The sequence below is a fragment of the Homalodisca vitripennis genome, chromosome 1, assembly GCF_021130785.1.
Source record: "Homalodisca vitripennis isolate AUS2020 chromosome 1, UT_GWSS_2.1, whole genome shotgun sequence".
Taxonomy (NCBI): domain Eukaryota; kingdom Metazoa; phylum Arthropoda; class Insecta; order Hemiptera; family Cicadellidae; genus Homalodisca; species Homalodisca vitripennis.
The window spans coordinates 158,415,931-158,442,894 of NC_060207.1; the positions used below are offsets into that span (position 1 = coordinate 158,415,931).

At 33.9% G+C, this 26,964-nt stretch overlaps 1 protein-coding gene across 2 annotated transcripts; it reads left to right on the forward strand.

Annotated features, from left to right (window-relative positions):
• The first annotated feature begins 10,692 nt into the window (after positions 1 to 10,692).
• On the forward strand, positions 10,693 to 21,855 carry LOC124374933 (phenoloxidase-activating factor 2-like). Of its 2 annotated transcripts, XM_046833067.1 has the most exons (8): positions 10,693 to 11,109; positions 12,369 to 12,498; positions 16,625 to 16,687; positions 19,008 to 19,156; positions 19,613 to 19,751; positions 20,305 to 20,576; positions 20,709 to 20,869; positions 21,287 to 21,855. In XM_046833067.1, the coding sequence occupies exons 2-8, from the start codon at positions 12,380 to 12,382 to the stop codon at positions 21,476 to 21,478; spliced, it is 1,095 nt and encodes a 364-aa protein (XP_046689023.1). In that variant the 5' UTR covers positions 10,693 to 11,109; positions 12,369 to 12,379; the 3' UTR covers positions 21,479 to 21,855. The 2 variants fall into 2 exon arrangements, with proteins under 2 accessions (XP_046689023.1, XP_046689031.1); XM_046833075.1 differs by lacking the exon at positions 16,625 to 16,687 and having other exon boundaries at positions 10,698 to 11,109.
• The last annotated feature ends 5,109 nt before the right edge of the window (positions 21,856 to 26,964 follow it).

Sequence of the window (26,964 nt, forward strand, 5' to 3'; positions counted from 1 at the left end):
AGATAAGTATGTGATTTATACTGTAATCAAACTCGAATAGTTTTCTCAATAATGGAGGAAAATCACTGTGTTCTCCTTATATTCCTCTCTATCATAACTCTCCATATCCCCACTACCGAACGAAATTTCCCGATACGTTACCAGTTTTGAAAAAAGAACAAGCCTAGGTATGTGTTCCTAGTTATATTTAGAATGGAGGTGTTCGATACAAGTTACATCTTTCGTTATTTTAGTAAATAAATGCTAGTTTTTAACACTATACTAAAACGTAATACTGTATTTATAAGGAAACAAAATTTGTCACCAAATATTTATACAATTTATATAAATTATCGTTGTTTTCTGTTTTGTTATAATTGATTTTAGATACATTTTATTGAAATTAGTTTGTTTAAGACTAGCAATTAAAACAGACAAAGGATTTCCATGCCAGTTTTTCGTATCTTCACCAATTAGAAAACACGAAAAACTGTTTTGGTTTGATAGTGTATGTGATGTGATAATTCATATAATATATATTAAAACCGTTAGCCATTGCATATTAAGGGAAAGAGCCACTATTTACTATATCCACCATTTATTTTTTCATTTCAAAGGTAATACTTTGTTTTATAAATGGAGTATTAAACACAAATGCTTCACTTTTCGAAAGTAAAAATTAACATTTTCTTTTATAAACGTTTAAAATATATTCAATTATATTGTTTTACATAATGCATTATCTTGCATATTTGTTATCTTGTACTGTTGGTCTTGTAGATTCAAAATATATAGACTACTAGCTGTTTCCCGCGGCTTCGCACACTTTTCGTAAGCTTTGCTCGTGTATGAGCACTTCTGGTTCAAGTGAATTATATTTCTAACGCCGATGTTGAGTTTATCTTGTTGCCACGATCAAGAAAATCTGTCAAAAGTGTATGTTTATAGCCATTGTACACGTATATGTACTTTGTTGTAAAGTGGTCTAACACTCAAGCTTTAAGTTCAACCAGAAATGTATTTTAAATACAAATATACATCAAAACTTAGCGCCTTCAAATAGTGTTTGGTTATTTAATATACGCCATTGACTCGTAATTGCAGTGTTTAATGTGCAGGCGCTTTGATAACTTTTATGTTTTGCAGCAAAGCCTGGTGGTGAGTTATATCAGTGGGCATATAGCATATAAACAAACCTTCTACGTGGAAAAATACATATACATACAAATTTTCATAATGATTGGTCAAATAGTTTCTGAGTCTATAAAGGACATATAGGACATATATGAATCGGTCATTTTAAAAACAACACATGTGACATTTTTTTTCAAATTTCACTTTTTTATATTTTCTTGTTCTATTTGAGTAGGGGCACAATTCCGTGCAGAAATGACACATGTGCTATGATGCTTTGCCTGTTAAATTTGGATCAGAATATTTCGTTCCGTGCAGAAACGACACAAGTGTATGCACATATGTTGTTTCTGTACTGAATGACGATTTTCTCTGTCTCTTTTGCCGTTGGCAACACTGTAATCTGCTGTTTCAATCAGCTATGCTTTTACTTGCTCGTTATTATTTATTGTTTCTTATAATATTCCTAACCTAAAAGTTGTTGTGATTGTGAAAGGAATATATTTTGTTATTACCATGTCAAGTGAAAGTGATTGTGAACCGACTATTAAAAGAAGAAAATACAAAAGAAATGAAAGTGAATACAAGAGAAACATTGTTAAAAATGCTAGAGTGAAAGGTGTAGAATGTAGAATACTCATCCCACTCGGGTAAGAAAGTCTATGATAAAGTACAAGAGGATTTTAACTGTAAATGTGCCGAAAAGTGCTAATCTAATATATATATATATATATATATATATATATATATATATATATATAATCTTAGAACAATTATATTTATTTTTTACCCTTTCGATACCATCCCATTTTAACCTCAACCAAAAGCTAGAGTGGCTGACGATCAATTTATTTTTTAGGCAATATGTTTTAATCAATTGCAAGAAAACAAATACAGTACAAATGGGCTCTAGCTCGTCGAACTATACCTTACGTAGCATATGATGTATCATTTACAGCTTCAACATAGAATTTCTGGATAGTGCTTCTGTGATTACTTTTCAAAAAAATAATCAATATACAAATTTGACATACTCAATTTCTAAATTGGTGATACAAGTAACATTGATATCTTTGCTTCTAAAATTTATTTTGACACAAATTGTTAGCACCATGATGTCATTAATAAAGCTAAACCCTAGAACATGTAAACTGTGATACTTGGCCATGCAGCACCTCTTTACTACATTCACTTACAGCAACTTGTGAAACTATCAACAAGAGATTTAGTCCATATATTTTCGTATAGCAACTTACACATATACCACAATAAAAAAACCGATGTAAATTACTCTGTCTACTGCACAATTCTCAAAACCACCATTAAGCAGTAAACGTTTGGCTACAGTATTATGTTATCATAACCTTTCTGATAATATATGATTATTAATGAATCTTTTTCCTTAGATCCAAAGAATATTTTCAAATAACGTGCAAATCTCTTAACTATATTACAGGTATTAAACCAAAGTCAGACTATAGTACAGCATTGATTAAACTTGCTTAAATAACAAACAACATGAGAAATGTCATGTCGGCTACAAAGTAATATGTACATTAATAATTTATGTTCCAATACATTTCCGTTTAGCATCCTTTTATTAAATCTTTCTGTCTTGTTTTTAATAGGCTATCAAGGTAAACAAATTCGGGTTACTACCGGTTTTCACTCCATCATAACAAACTAATCAATAATATCCTTTACATACACTCTTTACCTATGTAAACAGTACAGCATGACATATACACAATCAAATTATTATCTACAAAAAACAAAACTATTCGGCGGACCTCGACTATATTCTGAGGATGGAGATCTCCGAACACGTAGTGACAACAGTTCATGGGTTGTTTCTTTGGTGAGGGGGGGTGTATGATACGAATTGTAATAATTTAATTTTCATATTTAACCAAAAGGGGGCATATAGCAGTGAATTATAGTAAAATGTCTAGATATTCTGATAAATAGTGAGTTTAACTCAAATAAATACTTCAGCTATCAATAGGCCTAGTGTTGTATTGATATTCTGATAAATAGTGAGTTTAACTCAAATAAATACTTCAGCTATCAATAGGCCTAGTGTTGTATTGTGCTAATACAGAGCAAACTTAATAGCCTGGGATGAAATCAATGGCCCTTATGTTTTATATCCGTTTTTATTTTACCCATTACAGTGCAACCTCGTTAAGTTGGACTAGCCGGATATAACGAAAATCCGGATTAAACGGAGAATGTTGAAATGATAAAGACCAACATTTTCAAATAATACAACATTTTTGTACTGTGAAAAATACATAAAATACACATCATGATAAAGTATAATGCAGTAAACACAGTCTAATATTTTTGAAAGAAATTTGTTGATTTGAGTTGCGTCAATTTTGAATGACGTTTCCATGCCATGTGGTCATGCATCCATTTCAACATGAGAAGCTCGGCCGGTGTTGTCTCTTTTTGTTGCTCGAAATAAAACATTGACTCACCCAAATGAGATGCTGCTTCTGCATAGCTTATAACTGCGATATTTCCAGTGTATCTTCATCAGTATCCTCCCTGTTATCGGCATATTTATCGCAGTAAGGTGCAAATACATGGAATTTGGTCATCAGTAAGAGTACCATAGCTTCTGTCGTCGACAGCTTTCAATGTCATTAATGTCAACGTCTGAGCATCCATCGAGGTCTTTGCCAACTGAGCCTCAGGTAGGCTATTCCCCCACCCCCAAGCGTTTTAATGCGGCTGACTAATCGAGTTCTACGAACAGTCTAATGATAAACAACCATCCGTCCCACTCTCGGGAGTCTGGGTTTACGAAAAAAGCTAATTTAAAATTTTCCTGAACTGACCCGGAAATGCCTTTCTGTAAGCAGTCTTTGTACATAGTCAGCAGCGGTTGTGCACAGGTCCTGAACTACTACCTTGATCACTTTCTTCGTGACACCATCGAGGCCAGGTGCCTTATGTGTCAGAGGATGTTCGATAGCCCGGGACAGCTCCGCATCAGTAAAGAAGGGAATCTGCCCAGGGTCGACTGGGATGCACCCGTATCCCCTGACCGGACGGCTTGGAAACAAGGCATCCACAATGATGTCTATGATAAAGGAGCTCATAGTTGGGCCGGCTAACTGCGCACGGATTCTGCACATTGCAACTCGGTAATCCAGTTCCCAAGAGTTATCGTTCATGTACTTCCTTAACTCGTTCCATTTATCGCATTAGCTTCTGATGATTGCTCGTTTCAAAGCTCGTCTCGCTGTACAGAATTCCTCTGCGGCGGCCTCGGGAACTCCGCCGACCGCGAGTAATCAATCTTCCGCCTCAGACTGAGGCTCCTTCTGCGTAGCGGTGCGATTTCCTTGTTCCACCAGCACACTGGAGCTCTACCATGTCGAGTCTTTTTTCGCCAACGAGGAGTCACAGCCCCTTACGGTAAGCTCCATCGTAGAGTTTACGGTGTCCCTCGTCACTTCCAAGACAGCGTTTTTCCCCCTATTTAGGCCAGACTACTCAGATTACCCTCTAAGAAAATACAATTTATTTTATTTGCTTGTTTATGGCATTTGTCAATCTTTCCTTCCAGAATCCAGAAATTTGGTAGAACAAGGAAATCTTGCTTTGATTGATGTCAGACGATATTGAATTTCGCATGGACCAATTAATTTATGTTTCGTATACCCTTTCCTTCATTACAACATTTGATGGAATAAATTCAGTATTCACTATCCATTATTCATTATCGTGTCATAATTTGTATCTAAGGCTAAGGCAATACGGAACTACTTCAAATTCAAATTTTCTTTATTGCAGTAGACAATGTTTTACAATTGTATTGCATGCGTCTAACTTATTCTAATACAAGTTGAGTTTAAAAAAACAATTTTAACAATTTTACATTAATTAAACATTCTTTTACAATCGTCAGCACAAAAATGTTATTAATTTCGGCAACAGAGTTAACAAAGTAATTTTATCATTCACAGCGATTTTTCATGAACTCATTAACGGAATAAAACTCATTCGACACCAAAAGATCTCGTAATCGAGCTTTGAAACGTTTCTTTGTTGCCAATTCTTTGATGCACTCCGGGAATCTGTTGATCACTTTAATGCCAACCTGCGATGGAAGTTGTTCATAAGCCATCGTTCTGTGAGACTGAAATCTCAGGTTGTCCCTTCCCCTCGTATTATATCCATGGACGTCACTACCATGTGTCAAATCGCATTTGTATCTATAATACAGAGCAACCTCCAGGATATAGAGGCAGGGCAAAGTCAGCAATCCCAAACTCCTGAAGGCATCTCTACACGACTCTCTAAATTTTAAATTTGCAATGATTCTGACTGCCTTCTTTTGTAGCCGAAAGGCTCTTTCAAATTTTTATTTTGCGCAGCCACCCCACATTCTTATTCCATAAGAAAAGTGTGGGTATACTAGCCCATAATAGGCCATTTTAATAATTTTTCAGAACAATATTTTGCTACGTTCCGCAGAGCAAAGATACTATTGGCAAGTTTGGAACATAGCCCGTCGATATGATCACTCCCAAGTCAGCCCTCTATCGAGGTGCATTCCTAGAAATGTAGTAGAATCGACTTCCTCTATAAGAGAATCGTTCACTATGACAACTGGTAAATTTTCATTTTCTTGCTGCCGCAAGTTGAAATTAATAAAGTTTGTTTTTTCATTGTTTATTCAAGGTTTTTTCTTCAAAGAATTGAATGCATGAATTAATTTCCATGTAGGTGTCTATTTCCAAGTCATTTTTTGACTTAGATCTTAGACAGAGAGTCGTGTCATCTGCGTATTGAACAAGATGTCCACTTTGAATAGTATTGTTCAAATTGTTAGCGTAAATCAAAAAGAGAACGGGCCCAAGAACGGATCCCTGAGGGACCCCACTGTCCATTCTTATTTTAGTTGAGATTGAGTTTTCAATTTGGACACACTGATTTCTGCCTTCAAGAAAAAACTTAATCCACATGTGTGGCAGCCCCCTAACACCGCAATGTTCAAGCTCAGACAGTAGTGTAGTATGATGGACGCAGTCGAAGGCCTTGGACAGATCCAAGAAGAGACTTCTTCAGGAGTAGTCTTAAAATAACTACATAATTTTACCATCGAAAGATACTATACATACGAGGTACACATTGTTTTCCATAAAATTACTGCCTACAAATTTTAATTTCAAATTTATATAGAAGTTTTGTAAAGTAATATTTTTATTATAACTGAACTAAATTGTTTGCTTCTATACATCAAATTCTATGATTATCTAGTTTAAAAATCATTTTTAAAAATTAGAATTTATTGAAAAATAAATTAAATAAAGACAAATATATTTGGCCACTGAGGTGTTGTCATCCATCGGGTAAATTCCATAACACTCTCCGGCCTATTCAGCATATATTTAACATTCGGGTTCAGAAGATCACAGTGCAACAAAAACAATAAAATTAATACCAAACGGCCAGTAATTACTGTTAAGCATTAGCAACCAATTATTTATATCAGTGGTGTAAAATAATTTGCAGGAAAATAATAATAATTGCTCATAATTCCTAGCTTGTGTAACAAGGTGCCCCATGGATCCTGTGACCATTTGCAGAGTTTGTGTTCTCACTGCAAATATATCGAGCAAATATATCACTGAGCACTCGATCTTGACCTAGATGCTGTGCAGTTCTATCACGATGATATAGACATCTGATCATTTGGCCGACGTTACCTAAAACCCGCCACAGATCGTTGACAATGTCACTACGTGTTCTTTTTAGTCAGGCAGAGGTTACTTAGTTCAAAGATTATGAGGTGTATTGTACTTTAAGTTTAAATAATACGCTATATAAATGCGTTATCAATGCCCAATGCCCAAACTGTTCTGAAACTTTGTATACATATTCAAGTAAATCTGTATGATAAGAAATAATAGTGAAAAATACCAAACACGTTGTTTAAGTGTACTATAATTACTAAGCATCTTTATATATAATAGATTTATGTGGGAAATGAGGAAAATTGCATTGGACATGGTGACCAGTCAGTAGAACAGGACTCTAATTAACTCATACTAGAACCTATAAACATTCGAACTACCCTCCAATACTTCAATTAACTCATCCCCTTTTCAAGTGGGGTGTAGCGTTTTTAAGGCTACATTGGTTGATATTTTTAATTAAAACTTAAATTAAATGAAAATTTTGGGGATAGAAATATTGGGATTTAATTTTAATTAGATTGTGAGAAGTTAGGATAAAAACGAATATGTAATCCTTTGGCAAGTTAGTGCTGGTAATTTTAAATTATTAGGAAGGCGGTTCACTGCCTTGAATTGGTCTTGTCTTGTCTTGTTCTGCAGTTACGTTAGATCTGAGAAGGCTATTGTTCTTGAGTTGGATGCGGCTGGGCTAATGAGAGAACGCCGTGGATGTCCATCAGAAGGGAAGGGAGGGGAACTATAAAACCGCCAGCTCATAATTTTCGCCCTTCTTTCGGTAATTTATCGTGAATTAAGTTGATTACAGTGCGCCGTGTTTCTAAATTTTTTTCCGCGAGGGATTTTGAGGAAAAAATTAAATTAATAGAAACTACAGAGCAATCTGAATAACTGATTCTCGATTAACAATAGAGCACAATAGAATCATACAAGTTTCATTTGGTTCAAACTTGCAAGAAAAGTGAATTAAAATTGAACTTTGTTAATAACTTTAATTGAGATTTGGAAATTTAGTAATTTATTAATATTTAATTGAAACTGTTTTATTGTGAATTATTAATTGGAAATTAATTGAACATTAATTATTGTTTGAGAGAGTTGTATCTGCATTGCAAAGACTTGAAAGTTAAGGTACAACTAGTGGAAAGAGAAGTTTGATTTTTTATTTTGAATTTTGAATGAACTTAGAAGTGAACATTTTTATTTTAGTTATTTCCAAGTGGTATCTGATTTTTATTTGAAAACTTTATTATTTTATTTCAGTAGAGAGCTCTGATTTTTAGTTTTATATATTTGATTAATATTTTGTTTTCTTGTCAAAGGACAATTACTAAACGGTTTATCAATTCTTTGTGGAAAATAGAGTGATGAAAATTCTGAAACATTGAACTTATTAATTTGCAGTTTAAAATAAATCCATTATTTTTATTTATAACTGTGATTTCTATTTTAGACAAACTAAACAAAATTTAATAGTTAACAATTTAGTAATAAATTGTACTGAATATTCACTGGGAGCTTACTAATAAAAAAATATTTTATATCGTCTTGGATGTCTGAATATTAATTTCTATAATCCAAATCGTTATATGGGGGTACCAAATTCACGAAATTCTTGTTGTATTAGTTTAGGACAGTATATATATATATATATATATATATATATATATATATATATATATATATATTATATATATATATATATATATATATATTAACAATACTATTTATTACTTTAAAATCTAGTCATGTTATTGAAACTGTGGCATTGCATTTTGACGCTAATTTAAATAAGATTATTTTGATTACATGCTCGTACGAGGCAATAATAAGAAAATGCACACAATAATTAAAACGTTTGATGAGGAACAGAGGGGAAGGCTACTAACAATTTGCGAACTTTTAACAGAGTTAACAATTTTACTGATTTTACTAAATAAGTTTCTCTTTTATTTTATGTAATTTTAATAAATTACCTCATTGTGCGACATGTACTTCGGACTATCTCATTTGTTTTCGTGAGAAGGAAAGGCGCAGAGTGGTTCTGCGTAATGGACATGAGAAAGTCACAAAAGAAGTATTTGCTAGACGATGGTTTATCAAATGTGGCAAACCAATCAAAAAGTCTATCAAAACATAGAGATGTGATTGATAAGTCACGATTGAAGTAGGACATATTGAAGTATTGGATAAAGAAAGATAATTTTACAAATTACTATTTCTTTTTTAATATCTATTGCAACATGTCATGTAAGCTTTGAAAAACAACAAAATTAAGTATTTTTGTAAATAACTATAATTACTAAATCATTAGAAAAAAACACTATGCAATTCTTAGAACCGTATATACTTCATATTACAATATGTCGTGAAATAATAACATGATTAGGTAATGCAGCCATCTTTTAAATTCCTTGTGTCATAAACTGTAACAAATTTATTTTGTACTACCTCGAGAAATGTACATATTATTTCTCCTATGTAAAATGCAAACATTGGAAAAGTAACAGCATAAACGCTCCTGAATGTGCATTTTATAATACAAGGTCATTCTCGACGTCCTTCTTTTTCATACATTACTGGACACATTATAGTATTAAACAAACCGAATACAATCACGTGACATTTTAACATTTGACATAGTAAGACATGTAGCTATATATTTAGCTATATACTTTTTCATACATTACTGGACTCATTATAGTATTAAACAAACCGAATACAATCACGTGACATTTTAACATTTGACATAGTAAGACATGTAGCTATATACTTTTGTATACAACACCAGCGATGTACGCTGCACGTGGCTCCTACCTGGTATTAAATAAGAAAAAAACATGCACCAACAAAACGGTTAAATCACATGCAACAACCTTCGTCGAAAAGGCATAAAATGTAGGATTGAAAAGACTTCATCATCCATTGCTTACGACATTTAATTTATTAATTGCAATACCTAGGCTTAATTATACGGTTAATATAAATTACATTCTTTGTTAAGTCCGGACATGGAGACGAGGAATTTGCCCTCTTCATTACAGATTATGTATTAAAGTTGAATCGTTTGCAACTGAAAACCGTAAAACGTAGGTTGCAACTTAAAATCACGAACAGATACCCTGGCGCACGTGATACGGTTTAAATTATTCCAAACTCTTAAAAATGAATAACCCAATTTTCCAAGCCAACATAATTACATTGTTCAATTATTTGCAATTTTTGATGTGATAAAAACGAATCTATTTTCAATATAGTACTTTTTCTACTCTCTCTAGGAGTAGGATTTCTTTCTTTTTACTTGTATATGTTTTTGTGTTTTTATCTGGATATAAACTTGATGAGAAGATAACATAGTAACTACCAGACTTCCGGGTTCTACAAGCGTTTTATCAACCAGTTTTAAAATGTGTCCTAGAATATAATAATACCAGATATCAAGAACCACCTAATCATTACTGAACCCATAATCTGGAGGGGATGGACATGAACCATCGTTCGTGTCTCTACACATCGTGTTCACATCGTTAGAAATTTGGTGTATCCACCTGCGACTTTCAACCATCTGTACACTGTACTATACACAAACCTGAATTTATGCATATCATTTAACGTGATAATTACATTAAGTAAATAAACCTTGTTATTTTCACATATTATAGTGTGGGTTTCAACCCCCTCTCCTCAAGCGTGATTCAGAAATATAATACTAGTGAATACTTTATTTTTTCATATTGAAACAACAACGTGGTATTCGCATGCCAACATATTGCATCTTGGTACATCCAAGGCTGACCAGTGTGGTGGATGTGCGTGCGAGAAACAAGGAGGAAAACAGAGACGAAATAGAATGAGCGGTAATTCTGAAGTTGATCAGCTGGTTTCTCCATCCTAACACGATCGCCAGCGCCACTGTGTTCGGGTTGCCCCATTACGCGCGTCCGCCATCGAGGCAAACGAACTTATAAAGTGACAGAATGTGGTGTTCAGTGTTCCTCAACAGTAGGGATCGCGTCAGATAACCTCGGGAAACACAAATCAGGTCATATCTGTAATACGTTCGTTATATAGCGAGGTCGGGTCAAAGTTAGTTGTCGCTAGGTTTATCTGCATATTCGAGCGAAGTGAGCTGTTGTGCCTGTCCGGGAGACATTTTAATCGGCTGGGAATTCCCTGCTTTGTAGATATTGAACTGTTTTGTTGAAGTGGGATAGTTAGTTCCATCGTGATCTCTTTGCAGTTACCACTCGTTTTCTGCAATATCATCAAAACAAGTATCAAGGTATGTATACATTTTTAAAAGTAACTTATACTTATACCCTACTTATGTACTTATGTATAATATTTTTTTCCTTCTTATACTTGTAAAAAACCAAAATTATATGGTTTTTTTCAAATGGCTCTTTAAGATTAATAATGTTAATCTAAAAATGTATTATTAGGCAAAGAAAAAGTAGTTTTGAGGTATTTTCGCAAGGTGGGACTATACGCCAAAATCGATTTAAAAAAGGATGTAATGATGATTTTAATTGAAGTTGTGCCAAAAATATAATTTGAATCTTCTATATCTATGGAACGGGTAGTTTTAGGGACCATTTACAATAGTAAAAAACACCTGACACCAGGCCCATACTCAGACCTTTTTTCGGACAGTTTTACCGGGGCCCGGGCCTCAAGGGGGCCCGCTCCGCCACACTAGTACGGAGGCGAGTGCCTGTAAATGACGGGTCCGACCGAATATCTCATCCGGAGCCCGACAATGCTAAGTACGGCCCTGCCTTACATACACCCTCTCAATGGTATGTTTAACTAACTACCTTCCGAATGTCACAAATATATTTATTTTTCTCGAGCCATTTTGACAAGGAAACCGTAATAACCCAAAATCTATAATCCGTTACCCAACTTTAAGAGATGGAACTTTCCATCCCCAGATTTGGTTTTATATGAAGATGTACCCATATAGAAGGAATTAGAATGGCTTATTCAAAATAGTTTCTTTTTCATTTTTCTATTTCTCTTTTATTAGACTATAGAGATAGTAATTCTCACATTTTCGATTAAAAAAAAATGTATAAATTTCAACAGCTTACGCACGAGGAATGCAATATTGTAGACAGTAGAGTTAGATTAGACAAGTAAAGTTTGATTAGAAAATATCTTTGACAGTTTTCCTATTAGCTGTCTGAGGTGCAACACATTACTGTTCCTAATTTTGTAACCAGTTGTTCAATTACTATGGTTTATTTGACTTAAGGAATAAATCCAGTCAATTCAATTGTAAATCTAAAACACGCCATTTTCCGGTTACAATTGTGTGGCCTTGAGAGTAACAGAATGAAACTAGTGTGCTTATTGTCTCAAACCGTGATTTCAAACAGACCAACAATCAAGGCACGGGGTAACAACTTAGACCAAACAGTGCATGTTTTGATCCCTCAGTGTACTTCTAAGTAGAGTCTTACAAGTAATATTAGTGTTTCCTTGATAGCTGTTATTCTACAATACTTGGCGCATTACATGAACATGTTTTTATAACAGTCAGAAGCAGCATGATGTGGTTCCTAAGCGCAATACTGATGTCGGCCGTCAGTCTTTGTCTCGCCCAATCCGGCGGCAAATGCACCTGCATCCCGTACTTCTACTGTAACAACACCTCCACGGACAATGGGTAAGTGCCTTCAAATTTTATCAGCGAAGAAACGATACAACTAACAATGTCAGCACTGCTTGAAATTAGTATTCGACATTTCTCATTAACATTTTAAGACAGTTTCACTGCCCAGAAGAAGATACTATGTGTTCTATGAGCTTTTCAAAATTACATCTTACCGTACACAAAAATTGTGATGTGTTATTTTTTAGTTGGGATTAATATTGTGTGGATAGATAAAGCTTACTACTCTTTTTAAGTAAATTATTTAATTTCTAAAGGACAAAACTGTTAATGTGAATATATTATATTATTATTCGCATACAAAAATGCATTAAATTAATTAGTGTAAATTAATTGGTGTAACTATATGCTATCATAGTGGCTAACCATGACAGCAAGTAGTAATGTATGTAGTTAAAGAAAGCATAAAAATATTTCTGTTATCTCTAATTCTGTTTCTTGTGAAAACACATTATAGTTTCTAGTTCCTCTTCGTGACCATGCATTGTATTGTATTTGTAGAAATAATATAATAATTAATTGATTTTTTAAATATTTTAACATATTAGACTATTTTATAATGTATTAAATTAAACAATTGTATCCTATAGAGCGAAGCTCTTAATCATCAGAAACAACCAAGTTGAAGTAACTTCTATTAAATTGTAATATGCTTTCTCTTATCTTAGTCTTCAGGCTGCTGGGTATTTTAAGATTTCCGTACAAGAACCGAACCCCACTTCTTATTTTCTGTAACCGCTAAAGGCAGTCGGAAAGAGATAACTTATATCCGGCTGGTTTCCCAGCGGTCTATGACGTTGGACTTAGGATCTGAGTTAAAGATCGCGCAGTTTCGAATTCTGTCTGTGACCGCAGCACTTTCTATCAGTGCCATAAACCTTGAACTGAATCGACTGTCTCTCTTTTTCCGTTTGATAAGTTCCACGCACAGGCCAGTGAGGACGGGCAAAATAGGGCACAAAGAGCATAGGCCTCTCCTTACAAAAAAAAGTAAAATACGCGAACTTTGTCTAGGACGGTTCAGAACGATTTAATTATTTATTTATGTACAATTACTATCCTAAACAGCAAAGAATAAGAATGTTTAGTTCGGTGCAGGGGTAAGACAATCTGTTGATTCTATGAGTTTGGATCTTGAATTACGAAAACTAACAATTTTCTCACAGATAGCTTCTTCAATTTTTACCATCGATTGTAGGCGTGGTTTCATTACCAGATTAGATCAATAATATGAGATTTAGAACCTCCAAGTTACGGAACATCCAAACAGAATACTTGCAGCCTGTCGTGTGCTTCCTATCCTACTGTATTTGCAAGCTTTGTCGCTTCTGTATGATTATGCATGGAAAGCATTGTATTGCCATAAGTTTTATTCATGTAATGAAAAAGTAATAAACCGTTTATATAATATTGCCCAACACAACAAAAGTACTTTATTAATTACTTTTACAAAACCAACCAATTTTCATTTTAAAACGATTTCGTTTTCAATTTTTTTTCTATTATAGGTCTAATAGGTCTATAGGTCTATACTTAGGGCTAATATTGCAGGTTTATACTAATGTGTGATGACATGCGTATAACATATTACAGACAAAAACCGTGTTTCTTGGTGTTTTTTTTTTCTGTGGTGTAAGACATTTTTCTTGGGTTGATAAAATTGAATATTCTTTAATAGAAAACACATTGTCTTAGATTTGAAAACTGTATTAGTGTTTTGTGTGGGATTTTTTTCTATAAATCCAGTACCACTGTCTTATAAGAGGTCTGGCGCATTACGTTAACATATGTGAACGTTATTGTGATTTCATTAAATTGTAAAATGTAATGCAATATCGTGAATGAGCAGTTAAATATTATAAATATAAATGACTAAGATTGTTTTATTACTGAGATATAGAACTGCAGACGCTCTTCCATTTTGCACATCATCCGAACACTCAAATAACTGAAACATAATCTTATTAAATTATCTGAAATTAAATGTTTCTTTGCTCAGTATTACTTTACGTTGTAACAGTGCTATGTCTTAGATTAGTAATAAATTATGTAACCCAACAATATTGCGTAATATATAATTTTTTCTAACTTTTAAATAAATATCACAATAATACAGAATATCTGTATCTTAAAAAATCCAACAAATTAATTTAATAAGTCTGGTGAAGGTTGCATATATCAATCCGTTTTGAATATATCCAGATGTATCAGGACTTAATTTACACCCTTAGATGTAAGGGATTGTTAGCCCATAACTTTTGCTAGAATCAACGTAGAGATGTTTTTTCATGTTATTGTGTTTCTTTTTTTAATTTACCTTTCAAATGATATGTCACAAGATAGGGGTTGCAATTTGAAAATTCCAAGTGACTTATTATACGGCTACTGATCATAACTGATAATATAATATTAATCTATCCTGGTTTTGTACTTTTTAATTTTATATGAAACATAACGTTGTAAACTTAACGTGGTAATTAATTTTCATTATTACAATAATTATTATAGGAACCCATTTTATGAACACTTTTTAAAATGATAAAACTGGGATGATTATTTATTTTTATAAGTGTAAATAATCTATGAATAAGCTTTAGGTAGTAATCTCAGACAATATTACTCTTTAAAATAAAATCACTGTGTTGGGTTTTTTATTTCTAGGACTATATACTGATTTATGAACACAAATTATTAGACCACAAAACAATCAGATGCCTCGAATTCTCGTAACTGCTCATATTTGTAAATATAATGCATGACAACCAGTTAGAAAGTGTACATATAACTGGTTCGTAAACATTGTTACAGTTTTTTTTTATAACTTTGTTAATAGTCTCATGATAAATGATAAAATTTATTGAAAAAAAAAACAGTAATGTTTTCGTCTCGCAGTCCAGCGTATATGAAAGCTCATGGCTGGCTACACCGACCTCGGCAGTCTGGTGGTTTGTGCGTAGGCGAGGGCCGCGGTAAACTAACACAACCTATTCAATGAAAACTGTGTTAAAATTACAGTTTTGAATAGTGGTTTCAAAATTATACGGCCAAGACAATATCTTTAAGCGCTCCATAACGTCATCAATGCCTAAAAGTTTGAATTGCCCGGTCAAGTAAAAACTTAACTCTTTTAAGTTAAAGTTTTTACTCATATAATTCACAAATTACGTTCTAAAACACTAATTCTGTAATTATCTTTTATAAAACAAATTTGTATTGATCAGATTACAAGTTCCGAATTACGAGTTTTCTAAGTCGCAGTTTAGTTAAAAAGCGCCAAAACCGGTACATTTCTTGTTACTATCGAAATAAAAAGATATTGTCTGTACATGACTTGTTTGTATTTGAAAACGCAGAAAAAACGAGCTATTTTTAATGTAACGTTGCTGCTAGAAGGACCGTGGTTATGTACAAACCGAGTATCTAGGTTGTTTGTTCCGAGAGTAGTAGTGTAGTAGGTGGCTTCACTCTACAACGATATCAGTTAGGCTTATACGCGTACACAAACCTATGTACGTAACGGTTTGCCATCATTTAAACAACCTTACTATGGCCGGACTCGTCTGTAATGTAACATGACATATTATAATTATTTTTCTGCTTTGTAAATATTTTATTATGAATAAGAAAATAAAACTGTAAAGTTTGCTCCGCCTCATATCTTACCGCTCTGTGCTTGAGCAGAGAAAAGCATGTAAATATGGGCCTCCATATAGTATTAAAATGGTAGTTTTTATACTAAATTTGTGTTCACACTGACAGTGGAGTAAAATTAAGCAGATTACATAATGTTTTCGTGTAAATTTTAGTGCTGTAATGAATAATTTCTTTTAGTCCTGTAGCCTGTTTTAATTACCTCCCACAGATAAAACTTATAAAATACATTTACCATGCTAGAATAAACTGACAAAATCATAGTATGTTATTTAAAATTGACACTCCTACTCTTAGAGAGAATTCACTTACAACCCTTGTTTCTTTCAATTATAAATACATTAATTGCTGTTTTTCTTTGTATTTTACTTTTGGCATATTGCACGAAATACAATATAAATTAGATATGCTTAAAGCCTAATAATAATTATGCGTATTAGATTTTGACAGAAGCGTATAATTATTTCAGTTTGACTGTTGATTGGAAACAGGGGATGACAAGTGAGAAGGTTTTAATCAGACCGTGTACATGGTAATTATTGCATGGAAATGATTCTAATTTATACTACTAACACCAATGCCTGCATGTTACATGCTTTCATGCACTGAATGCATCGCTTCCTTCAGGTTTTGATTTGCTTCGAACATCGGTTTCCTTGCAATGGACCTCCTTTTCATATCATTGTTTGGAAATGTACGGTAAGGCTTTGACTCACCACTTATAATATATTTCATTACTTTGATTTATACAAATTATTTACATTATTATTGTACTAACGATATACAATATAATTGAAAGATAAATTCAAATCAGTCCATATCTTGTTCATATGTTACAAGGTTTAACTAATGATTTATGATAATGACCTTGAGCTGTTTGTATGGAATCATATAAACAATATTAAATTTAGAGCGCTTTAATGCACTTGTCTTTGGTTTTAGAGTTATGGGGATGCTTTATTTTTAAATATGTGATTAATACACTTCCAAAAGCTTATTTTTTATGTAATATGACAACATTTTGAATGTTTAGACGATGAAGTAAAACAACTTTTAGATTTATTTTATGAAGAACTATATCGGTTTTGTCGGAAAAGTATAGCCCTTGAATGATAGTTTAGTGATAGTGATTATTAATGATAGTTTAAAAATTATATATCTTGCATAGTTCTGCGACAAAAAATAAGCTCGTAAAAATGTTAGAATTTTAAATTTTTCTTTATTACAACCAAGAAGGCCGCTAATACAACCGGCAATGCGTTCAGTTCATAACATATTCTGTGACCTGTAATAAACATATTCATGTTCATTTACCATTTGGTCATTTCCAAAAGTTAATGGGTATAAAAAGCAATGTCTTCTCAATAAATATATACTTTCTTATAATGAATATCAAATATCAAATATGTTTTATTAGCCACCAGTGTTCCAGTCAGAGGTGCTACACTTTTCTGTACAGTCTCTTACATATGAGACTTTAATTGGGTCTGAATAAAGAATAATACAACAGAATAACACATCCTCCGTGATTTATTTCATAGATTTAGGTTTTGGGCATTCATACACATGGCGCCCTTCTATAGTTTTGGGCATTCATAGACATGGCGCCCTTCTATAGTTTTGGGCATTCATACACATGGCGCCCTTCTATAGTTTTGGGCATTCATACACATGGCGCCCTTCTATAGTTTTGGGCATTCATACACATGGCGCCCTTCTATAGTTTTGGGCATTCATACACATGGCGCCCTTCTATAGTTTTTGGGCACAGCATTCATACACATGGCGCCCTTCTATAGTTTTGGGCATTCATACACATGGCGCCCTTCTATAGTTTTGGGCATTCATACACATGGCGCCCTTCTATAGTTTTGGGCATTCATACACATGGCGCCCTTCTATAGTTTTGGGCATTCATACACATGGCGCCCTTCTATAGTTTTGGGCATTCATACAGATGGCGCCCTTCTATAGTTTTGGAGGCAAGAGGCAATTTGCATTATGTAACAAGACAGCCTTGTTTTCCGTGAAATTGACCGATGTCCTGAAATAATGAAATAGATCGCCAGCTGCATTGTTAAAATCATCACACATGTTCGGCTGACGTTCTGCTTTCATAGAGTCACTAAAAAATGACATGATAATAAGATTATCATTTGATTTGATTTGAATCCTAGTGCCACATTCCAATTTTGAATTCAGACAACTAGCGGGACTAACAGTTAGTTTTTCCTTAAAGGAAATTCCTTTATTGTAACTTTCAACAGGATTGTGTTCTAATTTGCAAATTGGCTCTCTCCTCCCGGGCTCTACTGCTGTATAAAATATGAATGAAATGAATGTCTGATGTGAAGTGTATAAGCGACTGAATTTTTATTTGCAATATTCTGTAATACGAATTTGATGTCAAAGAATTATTGTTGAAAAAAAGAAATTATTATTGTGTATACTGTATTTTTTGTGTATAATGCTTTGACGTTTCCTTTGAGTAATAAAAGTACTGTAGTAGTTTTTTAAAACATGCACCTAATTTTAGATATTATTATTATCTTTATATTTGCTTTAATAAAGCAGAAACTTCCTGCCATTGTGAACATTGAGTACAATTGGTCGATTAGTTGTAACAATAAATCAAGCAGCTCCCAAACTTTCAATCAAATAAACGTTAATAAAAAAATTCAAAGAAATTGGTTTGCAGTACGTTAATTTTGCAATTGGTGAAAATGAAAGGATTTTATATGACGCATCTCCATTTAATAATGTTTTTTAACGCAAGAAAATGTGTTGAAAAAATTATATATATATTTTTTAATACTGTATGTTACGGGTATTATATAATAATCATGTTACAGTGAATGTGAGAGCTTCCACGAGGTCTGCTGTGAGGATGGTGAAGGGGGAGGGCCCCCCACCCCGGACGGTGGTGGTATCTGCGGAATCAGAGGCAAGCGAAAGGATGCGTCCGGAGTCGATGTCGACTGGAAGCTCTTCGACAGTTTAGGTGCGTGTTAACAGGATCCGTCAATTATATCAACATAACATTAGAATAGAATAGTCATATTAATAACGTGGCTAAGGTGGGAAGGGCTGAGTTAATGTGAACTTTAAGTAAACTCAACATTCATTCCAATCAAGTTGTCACTTAAGTACCTAAACAAAAATAGGGTGTATGGAGGAATTAAAAAAGAAATACAACAAAACTGTATTCATTTCACCATGCATGCTAATGAGAAACATCTCAAAGTACACTGCAGAAAAATTCTATAAATATTATTGATAATGTCCAAAATATCTTGTGGTATTATCATAACTGAATCATTCCATTCAGAGTTGGTCAAGGGCTCCAAGTTCCATCCAAACTGATAAAACAAAAGAAAAAAATCGGCGTAGTATATAGTGGGCCACATACTATTAAAATTCAGTTTAGTTACAGCATCTAAAATTTTAATTCTTACAGGTGACACTTCAACCACTTTTGGCGAGTTTCCGTGGATGGTAGCAATATTGAAGGTGGGACCGTCTGGATCACAGGAGTTTCTGTGTGGTGGATCCATCATTTATCCCAACATCATATTGACCACGGCTCATACTATCAGGTCAGCCAATCTGTTCACTCGAGCAGGTCAATTCACTAGTATTAATATATAACCGCATCATATGTGTATTTCCCGATTATTTTTTACTATACACAGGGTAGTACGACTATTCTACTGAACTGAAGAGCTGACAATAATGTTGTATTTATGTGGCACTGTTGTTGACTAACGAGAAACATTGTTCTAACATACAACAAACGCTTCTAAATTACATTGTTGCTTACTCGGACACGGTCAAGTAGTTATATTTTGTAAGTTATGTCTTTTAACATGTTTAAAATTTTCCAATATATGGATCCTTAATTTTCCCCTCGAGCAACTACAATCTTTCTCATTTTCATGTCCCACGCTCATTATACATACACTATGTGTGCCGGTATAATGCATAAGTATCTATAATTAGATCTATAAATGACAGGCTGAAATAAATATATAGGCATATTTGTTTCAAATAAGCTAAATTTGAGCATTATAGTGGCTTTTAACTGTTCGAAACAGAACTATATTAACACGAGTCATAGATTGGTTCAAAATATATCTACTTTTGTTACAGTGGACTTTCTGCCGTCGACCTAAGAGTCAAGGCAGGAGTGTGGAACACCACCAATATCCTGGAGTCCGACAAACACCAGGACCGAACTGTCGCGGCCACTGTGCTGCACTCTGGCTATGACAAGTCCAAGGTACAAAACGACGTGGCACTATTGGTGTTGAATGATCCACTAGAGATAACGGACAATGTTGCGCCAGTCTGCCTGCCTTCCAGGGATACTATCTTCAACAGCACTGACTGCATAGCCACGGGCTGGGGCGTTGGCAACTTTGGTACGTGCTAAGCACTATTAATATGGAATTGATCTACTCTAACCCATTACAAAACATATTGTTCGGTTCAAAAGGTTAATAAGAGTTGTCTCTAAGTATTTAAGCATTTAATGTGTAGGATTTATGTTGTAGGCAACAAAGGAATTGGGAGTGTTCTGAGGATGGTGCACTTGCCTTTGGTGGATTCTAACAAATGCCAGGAGGAGTTCCGGAAGGTGCCAAGATTGGGACCGAACTTTAACCTTCACAGCAGCTTCATCTGTGCGGGAAGGGATCTGGCAGACACTTGCACGGTTAGTGCTCCCCTACATCTTTTATTACCTAGCAGATTATTTTGTCACTTGCAAATTATAAAAAGGAAATAAAACCTTTATAGTTCGGGGGACGATGTCAATTTGCATTGTATAAAGAACACAACCTAATTTTTCATGGTCACAATAAAAAACGCTCCTCAAGAGAGAAATCGGTTGTCGGTTGCAAAAATTTTAGTGCAGGTCGAAATAGGAAGGTTGCAAAACGTTTAAAATATGCGGGTGTACATTTTTCAGCCTAAAGAACAACATTACATAAAAATTTATTACAAATTTCAGTATCAATTAATTATTGTCGATGCGTATCGGTGTAGCATCTTACATTTATTTACATTATCTTAATTTCTTTGCAGATTATCTTGTAGGAATGTAAATAATTGTGTTGCGTTTTTTTTTCAGGGAGACGGAGGCGGCCCGCTGGTGTGTCCGCTGCTGGACGACTCTGGAAAGTATGTGCAGATCGGCATCACCTCGTGGGGAATCGGCTGCGGCGATCTGCCCGGCGCCTACTCATCTGTAATTGCGGCTCGTGAATGGATAGATACCATGAGTGATGCTTTTCCTGCCACTTCCCCACGCCAGTCTCTGTAGATGAAGACGTGATTTACTTTCCCCGTGCAAAGACAGTATGGTCAAATTGTACTTTGATCTATTTCTTTCTGTTTGTTGTCAATTGAAGCATTTTCATAAAAACGAAAAATTAATTGTAAACTCGTGGATTTTTAAGCAATACAATCTAGTGATGATTAGTATCTTAACAGTACTGCTGGGTTAAATAAACCCAGTTTACCCACTGAATCAACTGTGGATTAACTAAACCAACATTTGTTATCAAAATGTATACTAAATTATGTGCCTTATAACTTTTTATAGTACTTTTATATTTTTGTGTACATAATTACACTTATTTATTATTTTGTTAGAATTATAATAACAATTTTTAATACAATAAAATAATATGAAAACAGTCTCTATCTTTAATTTTCAGTCCTATAGTATAACTAATTTTTACAAATAGCCACTCTTTTACACATTTGCATAACTAAATGTGTTTGGAAGTAATTATTTGTGGCGTACACCACAAACTATTGGCCCCGCTATTGCTTATTAACATATTTCCAGGCTTAATTATAACTAAATAAAACAAATGTTTATATTAGTTTGAAATTTTTAAATGCTGTTTCCCCTACTGATCCCCCATTGCCTGACGATACAATGCCAGTAAAACTCTAAAAGTTCAAAATAGCTCTGATTTCTAAGATGACTCAGTTTAAAGAAGTTAACTACATCTTTTTAAACAAGTTAAGAGTGAACAATTAGCCTCACTGTCATTGTTCACATGTAATTTGAATAAGTATATTTGTAATCTCGTATAAAAATTCTAAATCGATTTAAAAAATCAAATAAATGAAAAAGGGAAATGTAATTATTTTAACCACTGTTGATCACTGAAGTACAAACAAGCGATTACATCTATTATACTTCAATTATCCCGGAACTTAAAGATCTATATTGTCCCTCCTTATATAGTATTCGTGCAGAACTGTGTATACAAATTATTTTTAATTAAGTCACATAATTCTGTGCTCTAATGACGGTTCTAAAAAAGTCATAGAATAAATCAGATTCATCAAATAGTTCTAAATCTAAACTCATAACCGGCACACAATAGACTCATAGTGCATGTCCGTGCATCCTCCAAATCTACCTCCAACTCACAACTGGACCATACTCTCATAGAGCATGTCCGTGTATCCTCCAAATCTACCTCCAACTTGAGGCAACAACGGTTGTCCCAAAAATAAAAAATGACATTATAAATGGGTCATTACTAATAAGTAAAACTAGTTTAAAATTATTTATAATTGCAGCAAGAATCGTTGATGCCACAATGTTCAATGTTCTATAAGCAACGAAAACCAAAATACTTTACAACATAATAAAATGAATGTTATATCTTAATGTCAATAGGTACACTGTATTAGGCGGTAAGTAGTCAATACATATTGCGTATGTAAGAGGTGGTACTTTCTATGAAAGCATGAATCATTAAAATAGGCATTTAATCCTTTTCGCCTGCAAAGTTACCTGTTGTAATACTCGTTTTACATACCGGAGTTTTATCTTCAAATTGGGTCCTTAAGTCTGTTGAAGTGTACAACCTTTGGCGGGCTATGGATGTATGTTTTGCACGGAGAAAACTAGCTTCGCGGTACGTATGTTTATGTTTTCCGAATGCTTTCAAAGTAGAATGACAGCTTTACCGAAACATATCAAACTGTTATTTAAATATCTGATCTGAAATAATATAAGTTGACATTAATGAAAAATCTATTAGGAGAGACAAAAGGGAAATACAGTATTCAAAGAGGCCCCAATTGCTCATTAGGTTGAATAAAATTGATTTTGTTTTCAGGAAATGCATATATTTGTGTGAAACGAGTGTTTCTATGATGGTATGGTTGGAGCTGGAGTAGTGATGGTTGTTTATTCCCCGCTCATTGCAGTTGAACCAATGAAGGTCAAGCATAGACGTTTGAACAAGGTGAGGTTAGGTTGCATTTAGTGTATCGCTGTTTGTTCAAAAGCGCTTACACTATTATTCGAGAACGCGTATTCGAGATTGTAACTTATTTAGTTACGAAATCTCCTGCTGTGTGTCGGCAACTATTAATGGACAAATTTGATAAAGAAGCACCAATTAAACGTGTAACACAAAAGTTAGTTAAACAGTTTCATGAAACAGGTTCACTGTTAGACAAGCATTGGACAGGCTGCGGTCAGTTTTATCTCTGCAGGTCGTTCAGGATATGAGCGCAACAGTTACGAGATCTCCACATAAACCTTTGAGGAGACTAAGCCGAGAAATGAACATTTTATTAGATTCCGTCCACATTGCTATGAGATGAATACTTAAATATTACCCTCACCGAATGCAGTTTCCCGTGAACTGAAGGATACTGATAATGTCAAAAGAGTTCACTACTGCCAATGGTGCTCTTTATAGATAAAGCTTGGTTCCTTCTTGGACATTATGTTAATAGCCAAAACTACCGGACGTAGAGGAACTGACAATTCGCAGATTTTCATTTAAACTCCCCTTCATAGAAAAATAAGCGTTTGGTTTGCCGTTCAAGGCGTAGAATAATATGACCTTTCTTTTGTGAAATAACTGTATTATCCAACAGTTCATAGGCTTATTGCAAGAGGATGACCGTTACTGCTGGCTGCAACATGATAGCGCCACTTGCCTGTACATCTCGCTCTAGTGTGGAGATGCTACAGGATTTGTTTGATGGAAGAATAATTTCAACAGGATTGTGCCCAGTGCCGCATTTCCCTATAGGCCCACTAGGCCCAGGCCTAGGGCGCAAAATTTTAGGGGGCGCATAAATTTTAAAGTACACAAAAGAAAAAAGTTGCGGCGGCGGGTGGTGGTGTTGGCGCTCGGCGGGGCGGGTGGCCAAGGTCAACTAGGTCCGGGGTGCGACGTTGACTCATTCATTGGTTCATTGCTTTTATTTATTCAAAACACTCCTATATATATATATATATATATATATATATATATATATATATATATATATATATACTATTGTAATTATCGTTCATCAAAATTACGTAATTAAGAAATTTACTGGATTTCGACGTCAGTGTAATCAGAGTCCTCCGGGGGGGGGGGGGGGGGCGCTCTTTGGTCTGTAGGCCTAGGGGCGCCGAATTTGTAAATGCGGCCCTGATTGTGCCCACCAAGATCCTTGATCTGTCTAGTCTTGACTTCTTTTTGTGGAGCTACTTAAAATAAATTGCTTACAGGAGCAATCCTCATATCCTACAGAAATTGAAGCCGAACATTACCAATGCAATTACTGATTAGACAGAGTACAGTTAAGAAGGGTGGCCAGAAACATGGTGAAACTTGTTGACAAGTGTATAGAAATGGATGGACGACATTTTCAACGCCAAAAAATAATTGCAAATAAACTAAAATATATGATAAAATGCTGGTTTGAATAAATCGACGAATTACTAATTTATTTATTTATGAATCCAACATAAAATAGGTTAACTTACTGCATCATTTAAGGCAGTACTTGAAGCTCATCGGATTCTTAATTGAATTTCAGCACAGTTAATAGTAATTCCTATTCCAGTTCACTAATAGTTTCGTCCTGAGGAGATTTAAAAAAGGATTTAAAATAAATTGATTAAATCTTTTCTAGCTAACAAAGCCGTAGTTTAATTTAATCCTGGAAAAAATTAGTCTTTTTGTTGATTATAATAAAGCTTTACTCAATTACATTGGCCCTTACCTTACATTCACTTAAAAAAATAATTAATTTTGTAAAAACAGATAATAATACAAATTTTTCTGAAGGAACGCCAAAACCATTGATTCATTTTTTTTTTTAAGATAAAAATTATAAATTTAACAATGTCAAACGATACTTTTGTTCGTTGAGTGTTCATTCCGATTTTTTTGTTTAAGCCACTGTAAAATGCCATATCACAATGTCAAAGAAGCCAACCGGTCTTGACTATCTTAAGATTCACAGATTTTTTTATTACGGTGAGTTTTAAAACATTGTTTTCATCATGTTTCAAAAAATTTTTAAATAAAGTATTTTCCATGCATTAGATGTTTCGCATTGCAAAATTCTTCAATCTTTGTATTATTTTACATTATAGTTCTATAACTGTAGTTTTGTAGTTTTACAACTTACATACAATATGTAAGTAAATGGCTCAGATTTTGTATTTCCCCATAATTAGTACAGTTTTAAACCATACCTCTCTCTTTTTTTAATTTTTTTAATAAAATTGTAATTCTTTGAAAACAATAAAAACAAATATATATATATATATATATATATATATATATATATATATTATTACTACGAAGTTATTTTGACATTATGTATTTTTTTAAACAATTGTATACGTCATATTTTTAAAATACGATTATACTCTTAAAGCAATCAGAATCGGTTTGACAATGAGTAGTACGATTACTCCTTAAGGAGTATTAAGGATACATCATCCCTGCAATTTACTTTTTGGCTTTTCCATGCGGTTTTATACGTGAAACTTCCAACTTCATTATCTCCTGATAATATACTGGTGTAATTCTCATAAAGTTAACAAAACACATGAGGCGGTTCTCTTACATTTATATAAAGATTCAGGGAATTCAGTATAGAATTTTGAAAGAATCGGTGGAGATATATAAAAGAACGTAGAAAGTAGTCGAATTGTATAACATACTCCTTTTGTGAGGTCGGTTTAAACATGACCAAAAAATGTGTTTTAGTTATTATTGATATTGTACATCCACGAGAATATAACATTAATTAGTTTTAATTCATTAACCATACAATACACTTTCACACATCAGGTAAAAGCGCATTGATTGTACCTGGATATTACAATTAGAAGTTGTGCTTCTGTATACTCCCTACCGCCAAGTTTAGCATCATACTCAGAGAAAGTTGCAATCGGCTGAGATGCCCGAAGGTACAAGGCTAAATTTACTTGTTTGGTTCGTTTCACTATATATTGCCAAACTAGCGTTATATGCCTTATAATTGGCAAAATCAACTATTTTTATCGCATTCGGGATTAAACTGTCTAGTTGTTTCAATATTTACAACGCAATATCATTAACAATAAAAGTTGTGCGCTTGCATACCTTTGATAGATCGTAACGCACAGTTTACAGCTGATTCCTGTCTACTTCGTTTCATACGACTTACTCGTAATGACTTTTTGAGTATTTTTTACGTAAGAAACAAAAAACCCAATATTTTGGATTGCGAGTCTTCAATTGATTATAAACTGCCCACACGATAGGTCACGATCTTCAGTGGTCAGGTAGTGCTTCAGACACTCACACTCTTAGACCACTAAAACCGACTCATAAATGATTAAACGTTAATTGTTAATATGTTGTGTTAATTGTTTTGTACGTACTTGGTCAACTTCTGATAAAAATATTAAGTTTGTTTAAATCTTGAGAAAGGTAACGAGCAATAATGTTAACAAAATAACAAACAATTGGTCATATTCTGATCACATTT